The sequence below is a fragment of the Osmia bicornis genome, chromosome 4 (genome assembly GCF_907164935.1).
Source record: "Osmia bicornis bicornis chromosome 4, iOsmBic2.1, whole genome shotgun sequence".
Classification (NCBI taxonomy): Eukaryota; Metazoa; Arthropoda; class Insecta; order Hymenoptera; family Megachilidae; genus Osmia; species Osmia bicornis.
This window is the reverse complement of record NC_060219.1, coordinates 9,724,535-9,734,378: the sequence shown is the minus strand read 5'-3', so window position 1 is coordinate 9,734,378 and position 9,844 is coordinate 9,724,535. Positions and strand designations below refer to the sequence as shown.

The 9,844-nt window shown below is 34.1% G+C and overlaps 1 protein-coding gene across 1 annotated transcript; it reads right to left on the bottom strand.

Moving 5' to 3' along the window:
* Window positions 1-228: 228 nt before the first annotated feature.
* LOC114874736 (homeobox protein aristaless-like 4) lies at window positions 229-4,657 on the bottom strand. Its single transcript, XM_029184305.2, has 4 exons — window positions 4,469-4,657; window positions 2,373-2,507; window positions 1,498-1,814; window positions 229-1,325 (listed from the first exon to the last, which is right to left on the bottom strand). Exons 1-4 carry the CDS (start codon window positions 4,544-4,546, stop codon window positions 1,052-1,054), a joined length of 804 nt encoding a protein of 267 aa, XP_029040138.1. The 5' UTR covers window positions 4,547-4,657; the 3' UTR covers window positions 229-1,051.
* Window positions 4,658-9,844: the final 5,187 nt, after the last annotated feature.

Here is a 9,844-nt window from a genome sequence, read left to right as displayed (position 1 = left end):
TTCTAAAATCAAAATATTTCAGATTACTAATTATTCTTAGTTTTGATTGGAGCAACAGATGTTAACAATCCAGTAATATTCAACGAATAATATAATTAGCAATCTTATGTAACCCAGAAAGAACATAAAGAAGAAAGAATACGTAACAAAAGAGGGAAGTAAATTATTTATATAAACAAAATTTTAATTAAAATTAAAAACCTTTATAAACAATAATTATCACAGTTTTCTAAAAGTTTTTACGTCTATGGAACAAATGAAACCAGACACTCAAACGAAGTCCAATTTTGCTAAATAAATTAAAATGGCGTTTATATTAGGCAACTCTTATTCGCTTGATTTTGGTACTATATACATTGTCGTATTTTATACTCTTCCAGTACCATGTACATTAATCGGTAGCACTGATAATGTTCACTCGGCTGACATCATAAAACGCCAAGCTGGTGGAACCCGATGTCATACTTACATCATAAGATGCCTCATTCAATACACAGAGTTTTGGTAAAAGTATTCGACCTGAAGGGACTCGAGGACATGTATCTCAGCCACAAAATTTGTATGATTTAAGATACAAAATTGCCTAATGTAAATGTCATTTAAATAACGTCTTCGCATCCATCCTCAAAACAACAGAGTACGTTATGATTAATTAACCACATCCGTACTTAAAACGTCATGAATTTTTTTTAGTAAAATTAAGGTATTAGGGTATGTATTACTTGAGAGTAAAAGTTGCGCAAGAAACTATCGAAAGTTTTATTCTCAAGTAATTAACTACCCTTATCTGATATGGTACATTAAGTATCGTTAAGTGCTAAGAGTATGAATTCGTCAAATAATTATGTCATAAGTGTACAGTGAAAGTACTATTCAATTTCAAACTATTTATCTATACTTCTCATTGTAAGTACATGTTTTATTTCAAATGTTAGTAACATACCTTTTGGAGAAAAGTTTCTTTAATAATTGATTTTATATTTAACCTTTCGAATGAAAATCATAGTACGATCAGAAGCAAATAAATAAATAATACAAAGGGATGAAACAACTAATTATTTTTGTTAGTGTTGAGTGTAACATCCAAAGGTTCGTCAACATTTTGCGATGGACTGAACTCTTGTTGTTGAGGCAACTGACAGAATAAAGTTGAAATTGGCGTGTGCCGAGGTGTGCCTTTCACTGTAAGATCCATCTCTGCCTCTTGAGGCCTGTCTCTCATAGGTAGGCTCGTGTCCCTTTCCACTGGACTACCGCATATCCTTGGCGGAGAACCACAACCACATTTCATTCTATCCGGAGACTTCTCACAGGACAACGAATATCTGAAACATAATATTAATCTATTGCATTTCAATTATGATTATTATTACATAATCTGATTAAATATATGATTTTATAGTAGGCTGAAGGCAAACAAAATTGAGCGAATTTAGTGGCTGGAGTTTGATCTTTTATTTCATTATGCCATTTATAAATTTCAGGGACAGCTCTTACCCATGAGGAGGTGGAAGAATCCTGTAATCCCTGCAAACGGACAAAGCCGGAGTGTCAGACATTTTATTAGCACTGATCGATGCCAGAGGTGAGCCGTTCGTGGTAGCAGAGGTTGATGGCGGAGGTGGTGGAGGTGGTGGCGGCGGCGGTGGTACCGGCGACGCTGCATCAGGCCGTTCTAAGGATGTCGTCGGTGGCGGTCGTAGAAGAAGAGGTGCCGCACTTCCTAATCCTAAACATCGCATCCTCCAGGCGTCTTGTAACAATTGCAGTCGTGCCTGTTTCCGCCATTTTGCTCGACGATTTTGAAACCAAACCTGAAATACAGAAAAGCAATCTTACCTCCTGAAAACAAATTTTCGTTTCACCGATCAGGGCAAGGCTTTTTTCAAATGCAATTTACAGCTTTTGCAGACCACATCTAAGGTTTCTTAAACATTGTGTGGAAATACTTTCGACGTTCTAACAATGAGATTCTTTGCATTCTCTATAAGTTTGGCACAGATTCGATTCAACTTACTGTTACAGAACGTCATTGTTGATTGTTAGTGGCCTTCTTGAATACGAATCGCCTTTAAAAACTTGATTAACCCTGCTGTTCTCCTGACCTACGCTTCACGTTCGCGTCTCGTCGGGTCATAGTGACCTGATGAACAAAAGTATGACATTTTATAAATGAATATTTGTTGTGTACAGGAAAATTGATATTATACATCCGAGAACAGCAGGGTTAAGCCTCCACATCCATTCATTTTTTTTTTTTTTAACTTTTCATGCAAGAAACAAAGGCTCTCTTTCTATAATCTGTTTTATGATCTATGGTATTCTGTTTTATAACGTTGTATTACAAGAAGATAATACATGTAAGTATTAACCTGGACACGAGCTTCTGAAAGCGAAATTCTAAGAGCAACTTCCTCTCTCAAGAAAACATCCGGATAGTGGGTCTTCTGGAAGAGGGATTCCAATTCTTGAAGCTGCTGTGGAGTGAAAGTTGTCCGATTGCGTCTCTGCTCAGATATAATTAATAATAATTAATTATATATATCGCCTGGTTCATATATCGATGGTCCGGAGAAAACAACGGTGCAATTGCAAAATTGCAAATTTTTAATTAAATACGTCACTGGTCTCAGGATACCTAATTCCTTCACTATAATAATTGCGTAAGAAAAACTATACTTAATTGCAATATCATTATTTAAATCACTTATTATTATTTTATAAGTAAATTATCATAACATCGCTTTGTGCCTAATGTAACATAAAAGTAATTAAAATATGCTAACAATCGCTTTGTTCCCAACATCACCAAACATTTTTTCATTATTTAATTACAAATAGAACTAAATAAAATTGGTTTCTTTTTGTCCCCTGAGTTTCTTCCAATTGTGCCATTGTTCTTCCGGACCGACGACTTTACTCCAGTTATTTTAAATTGCGTTCAATACAGTATGACGAGCAAAAGAAGAGTAAAAATAACTTATTTTATTGAATTGCTTTACCATGCTTATCATGCTAATGAAATATGATGTAAATTACAGGTGATGGCACTTCGTTAACTCCTTCCGCCGGTTCGACGTACACGCTCACGTAAGTACAAACTTATTAGTTTTCTTTTCATTAATAATTTGAAGTTGATCAGACATTTCTATTAATAAATTAACTTAATTAATTAGCGTGAATTAATTCATTGCTGAGAAAAGAACGTAACAAAACGAAGATTTAAAATAAAAAACAGAAAATGGTAAAAGCTTTTACACTGTATTTAGAAACAGATATCTAATTTGCACATTCGTCAACATTCCACGTATGTAGATACACATACATGTATTATATTCACAGTAAAAATCGAATACCAAATATATTTGTTCTTTTAAAGGAAATACAATAGATAATAGAAACGAAAAATTAAAAAAAAGATTCCTTTGTATAGAATAAGGAAACTGTCAATTTATACATGTTATCACTTTCAGCAGCCGGTTAAAATACAAAAATTTATATTTTATTGGCCCTTTTTTTCTAGATTGCCGATATTCAAATCAGCTGTGCTTTATACACGCATACCTCGTTTTATTGCACTTTGATTTATTTTACGAATTGAAGAATTTGTGGCAATTTTATGTAGAGAAAGTTTATCTGTGTCATTTTTCCATCAACACGTGTTCACTTTGTGTCTCTGTGTCACATAATTTCTATAATATAATGTAATAAATAACAAATTTAATACAATATAATAACTGCTTCTGTTAAATATAATTATTGCTAAAAATCGGGTGTTTCACTATCTTTTTTATCCACTTTATGTCGCACTGGTTGATCTTTAAGTTCCTTGTCTTTGGCTATTTTAACTTTTTCACTTTTGTGATGGTTTAGAAGCAAACCCGATGCGATATCTCCGCGGTATGCTTGTACATTATAGTGTTCCCCTACTTTTCTGTTACAAAGAGCAATAAAAATAATAAAATTAAAATAAATAATAAGCTAATAGTAATTAATAAATCAATAGTCCCTTTGTTCATACACTTCTAAAATGAATTATTTTCTTCTCCTCGTATATCGATTGAATGATGTCGATTATTCTCTCTAATTTGTTAATTAATGAACATCCAAATTACTCCACAGATTCTGAATCTCCTATCATACACTAAATTATGTTCACCATTGAATATAAATTTTTATCTTTTCAATAGAAAGATGACAATGATTCACTAAGTTGATTAATTAAAATTACAAACGCAATTTGAGATTCTGTGCATTTAGAATTATTTTTCTTTCAGATACTTCGTTATTTATCATCTTCCTAAACGCGTTTAAGTTAATTGCAAAATAAATTGAAAATAAGAAGAAAAGGAATAGTGGGAAGAAGAAAAGAGCAGCTTGTAGGTGATGCAAATTGAATATTAGATACAAATAAGCAAAAACAAGAAGAAAGAAAGAAACAGAAGCAAAAAAAGAAACGTACACTGACCTGACGACGTCTTCCAAACATGTATTCGGTTAGGAGGTCTGCCTGAGGACCCAAAGGTGATAGATACGGGCCTGCCATCACTTCGAAAATCGGGTTGTTCGCTGAAATTATCAGGGCTCTGTGGATGGTGTATTTATTTTCGCTTATCCCTGGATTCTCACTGCAAGAGAGTCGCTTTATCGTACTCGATAGACGACACCGAGGTAACTGAAATCTCCTACGGAGAATTCACCCCCGATCAAGCTCCAAGTTACATGACGGAAACGGGGGTTGGTTTATTTCAGGGGATTGGTCCAACCCATTCGGGGGGCGGCGCCACTTCCATGGAGATATGTACACACCCCTCTTGTGGAAAATTCACTAAATCGTAGCCGCGCAGAACTTTTCCTCTAGAGAAAGACAATACTTGATTTTTAATTTTTTAAGACTTTTCCCTTCGTTATTTGAAATATCCTGTGTTCGCGAATTTTTTACTTCATTTTTTCCATTTCATTTCTTCATTACAGGGATTGTATTGGTAAACTATTTTGTTTATTATTTATTATTCTGTCAAATGTTAATTTTTCATTTGTAATTTGCATTACTTCATTTTTTCTTTTTTATCAATACATGGTTTCGAAGGAACATGGAAAATGGTTTTGGGAATTGAAAAAATATATTACGGAGAATTGACGTATGATATAAAAATTGCAATTTCAATTTATTACGATATTGTTGTTGGTACTTTAGGGAGAACCACCCCTTTTTATCAGTCACATCGTTGATATGTTAAGTACATTTTATATCATTTCTTAAGTAATTTAAAGTGGACAAAATTATACACCTAAAGTACTAATAGAAGAAAACATAAATAGTATTAGGTGTTATAAAAATTGATTATCAGCAGTTGAAGAAATGAAATCGTGCGAAGAGAATATACAAGCATTGAGGTATAATAAAATACTAGGGCCTGTAATTTGTACTTAACACTTTAAGTAGTATAGTCAATCATATCTCAGCCACCCCTATTCACTGTGAACTCTCTAAACTCTAAACCACCTAGTTGCAGGTAACTTTATTAAACACTCATTGTACTGAAACTGTTAACTACAGAATGAGAATATAGTAGATGTACCTGAACCTCTGAATGTTAGTGTATATTCATAAACTAAAAAAAAGAAGAAAATAAGAGAATAGTAAAACTGAAAAATGGAACCAAAGTAGAGAAAATAATTATGGCAAAGAAAAATGTATAAATGAGCACGAAGAAGGAGGAATGAGAGGAGGTGGGATAAGAAGTAGAAGAAGAAGAAGAAAAGGAAAGACGTATATGGGTATTAGTGATAAGTCGTAGCGTAAGCCAGAAAGTGATGCTCGGTATTCGTGTACCGCATCAGACAGGCACATACCCCGAAGCCATGTAATTCATTACTAAAGCAATCTCACCCTCCCCCATCTCTACCCCTCTCCTAAACCCTATCCAACCCCGCATACCCTCTTCTGGCTTCAGCGGTGCGCGCGCGTTATAATATAAAAAAAAAAAAAAAAAAAAAGGAAGAACCAGCCGGATGAGGAAGAAGAAGGGCCTGAATAGAATAGCGCCCCCTGACGACAAAACAAAATGAAACACAAAGCCGTGTTTTCATAATTAAAAGATTGCATGCACTGAGTACAGTTCTCTCTTGCTCTCGCTTTTTCTCTCGTTGACGTTCTATGCTCGCCTCCTGTACGGAGCCTTTCTGTTCGCTACGCTGTATTTCTCTTTTTCCCTTTCCATCTGATTTTCTCTGTGATTGTCCGCCAAGCCTTTCTTCCTGGACGACGCCCCACCCTCTTTTTCCTCTCCTTTTCTCTCTTCCCTTCTATCTCTCTTGACTCTTCCCTTTATATTTTCGCCGCTTCAATAATCCAAATAATAACAAAATATTTTCATATTAATTTTATTATAATATTTCATCATACTTTTTTTTTTTATTGAATCAACACTTTTTATATAGGTATTCATGTAATTATCATAATTATATATAAAATGTGTTAAGTAATTAAATATGATAGTCTTTGCTGTGGCATTGGTTCCCATATGTTTCTGTACTATATTATTTAATTCAATACGGAAACAGAGATCATTTAAACATTATTTTCTGTATATTTATCTATTTACAAGGTATACGTTTTTACTCAATGGTCGAAGGAATAAGAATAGATTGAATGATTCTAAGGGGTGGATAGTAGAGTCATAATGGTCATTTATCGAATAGAATGTTTCCACCCTTAACCGCCCTCCGTAAATCAACCATTCGCTATTAATCTGTTCCTTTCTTTTCCTAATCTGTACCTATAGTTCTGAAATCCTAAAATCTTATTTCAATTTTATTAACTATCGTTTCTAATATTAATATCTAATTGCCAATAGCAGCGTTATTCATATAAAATTATTGAATTGCATCAAAGTGATCTTGTAACATGTTTTAGCAGATCGTTTAAAAGAGACTGTAACAACTATATACCTCAGAAGGGTAATGATCCTAAACAGGGAGCCCGGGTGTACGCAAATTAGCATCATGGTTTGACTATCTGAACGACCGCATGCCAACCTAATGGAACACGTACGTAGTTATAAAGCAAAAGCTGCGATGAAAACGTATTTGCAGTTTAAAGGATCCAGTGAAACATGTTAGCAAGATATGATCATTACTTGAAAATCTAATGAGGTACTTAACCAGAAATTAATCAATTAGATTAATTCTTTCAAAGTATTTTGTGATGTAATTATGTAATTTGAAACATTCAAAACTTGACACAATTTGATGACACAAAATCACTGTAAAATAACATAATTGTTATTTTTTAGAAAACTATATTTTTATTGCAAATATTTTATAATTTTTACAAAGTTCAAGTCTCGAAATTCAGGGCCCAGAGCAAGTGCCCCATCTGCGCAGTATTAAGGGCAGTTTTGCCCTTTTCGTAATTAAATTGAATTAATTAAATTGTTGGTTTTGGGATTATTTGTTATAAAGATTACTAATGTTATTACAATGAAAATGTTTCATTCGTATTTGATCTCGTTGAACGGATGACCTGCAACACTCCTTTCCGCCCCCGTTTTGTCCGACGCCCTTGTCATGACGATTTCCTAACCCAGACGATTACTCATCATCCCCCGACTAGTTGTACAACAGAACGACTACACTGACGAGGTTATTTTAATCAACGAAACCACGTCCGCCTCCTACCACCTTTGTCCCCAACCCCCCTTACAACAAGGGTGCACATGAAACCATAGTGCAACCAGAGAGATCAACAGGACGAGTCAGACAACCGGATGTTATCATTTCTACAACATTTCCATTGTATTCTGCATTTCAACCCCCAGAAATCTTTTACTCTTTATTTCCTCCTTTCTACCATTTTCTTTTGATTTATCTCCTTTGTTGCGTTTCATTTATCTCATTGTACAGATAATATTTTGCCTTTTAAAGGACCAATCAAAATATTTTTATTCTTATCAAGTTTTTCATTTTAATTCTTCGATAATTTTTTTTTTATAAAAATGAAATCTACAGTCTCTTTAATTCACAACAAATAACAGTATATGGTATTCAGGAATTGTTTATTATTCTAAATGTTAATTTTTGAGTTATCAAACTACCCTTATCAGTTTGCTCACATTTGAAAATTTTTCATTCAAATGTAAATAATAAAAACATATGGTTTTCAGTGTTTTTAATGTATTGTATATTGATTTTCTCCCATTCAAGAGACTTCATTAAATCGGCTTTATTTTGATGTTTCTTATTACGTACTCTTTGTCCCAACTCATTCCACGTGTGCTGAATAGAATTTAGGTCAGATGTTTACGATCGCTATTGGAAAACACAGATTTTATGTGGCAAACCAGTTCTTAACGAGACTGGAATGCTTGGAACAATGTAAAATTTAAAAAAGGAATTTTAAATTAAAATTAAGCTCTAAGTCATTGGTTGGATCCATAAGTTCCAATATCATTTTGTTAATCTGGCAACATTCTATTATTATTCTTACTAACATACTAATAATTTCAGGTACCAACTCGGCTGGAATGTGTACAGTAATCTTACCAACATCACTGATTAATCTTCTTTTGATAATACTTTATCAATGGGAAACTTCTCAGGAAAAGAAGCAAACTTTCGCTAGATAAACAATGTCAGTAAGTACTTAAACAATATATCAATTATTTTGTAACATTATAGCTAGTTTCTTTTATACAGGGGGTAAGCAGATACTAGCAAATAAGTAATACTGGTTGTTGCAATCCAACCGCATACAATATTTCTATTCAATTGTATTGATCCCATCACAATATTTATTCTCCACGTTCATATTATGTGTGTTTATAGGATTGATAAGGCAGACGGAATTAAAAAAAAAATATATATGGTAGAAGGTTCTACAGATGTTCATTCAATCTTTGTCAGTAAAATTACAAAGGTTTTTATAACTCATCCCCTTCGAACTGCCCCCCCCCCGGCCCACCCCTTCCTCAACCTATATGCTACCAATACTAGTACCAGCATCAGCACCAACATTACCACTGTTACCAGCACCCAGTACCAACATCCAAGAGTGCTACCACCACTACTATTACTTCCACTCCCTCCGTTACTGCCACCACCATCACCAGTAGCAGCCCTATAAGAGTAAGAAGAGGGCAGTAGAGGGAGTAGCAGCACCAGTACTCTATTCATTTATACATTAACGTAGATCCCTCTGCAGAAGGGCTGCGCAGGCTCGACAGGCGAGGATGGTAGGCAGACTTGTGAAGAATTGAATATAATGCAGCCCCTGTCCGCCGTTTTTATGAAATGCATAAATAAACGAAGGCGAGGGACGATTCTTCGTTTTTACTATAAAAGAAGATTAAAAATCTTCGCTTTTGTTCCGCCAGGTTTTACTCACTATCCTGCTGCTACTATTTTTTTTTTTCTTCTTCTCTCAACTAATTTGCAATGTTTCTCTGCTTACAGTGGATCGCATTAATATTTGGACACCATGATGTTCGAACAATTATTTGCAGTTACGGTTGTACGTTTAGGTTACTTAAAAAATCTTTGAACGCTTCTTTCATTAACTTTTTTAACCCTCAAAGGGTTAGAAATGGTGAACAAAAGGTCAGACCTTGTTCCAGAAATTTTTAACTCATTTCATAAATTAAAATGTTTCCCAATTACCTTAGCGAGAATTCTTCGATGTTAACTCTTGTTATTGAAGAAATTACTTTTCTTATTTAAAATCTTTCAGGAGCAACCATTTTCATTAAGCACACCTTTGTGACGCAGTAGCTGATACGAAGAAAAGAAAGGAGGAGGAGGTGAAGAGAAAAGAGAAAAAAAGTAGCATTCCCTTTTCTTCATA

Coding starts and splice junctions, on each gene's coding strand:
- LOC114874736 (XM_029184305.2), bottom strand. CDS start 4,546: ATGGCAGGCCCGTATCTATCACCTTTGGGTCCTCAGGCAGACCTCCTA. Junction 2,508..4,468: donor TGTTTGGAAGACGTCGTCAG/GTCAGTGTACGT, acceptor ATATCTGAGCAG/AGACGCAATCGGACAACTTT. Junction 1,815..2,372: donor TTTCAGAAGCTCGTGTCCAG/GTTAATACTTAC, acceptor TCTGTATTTCAG/GTTTGGTTTCAAAATCGTCG.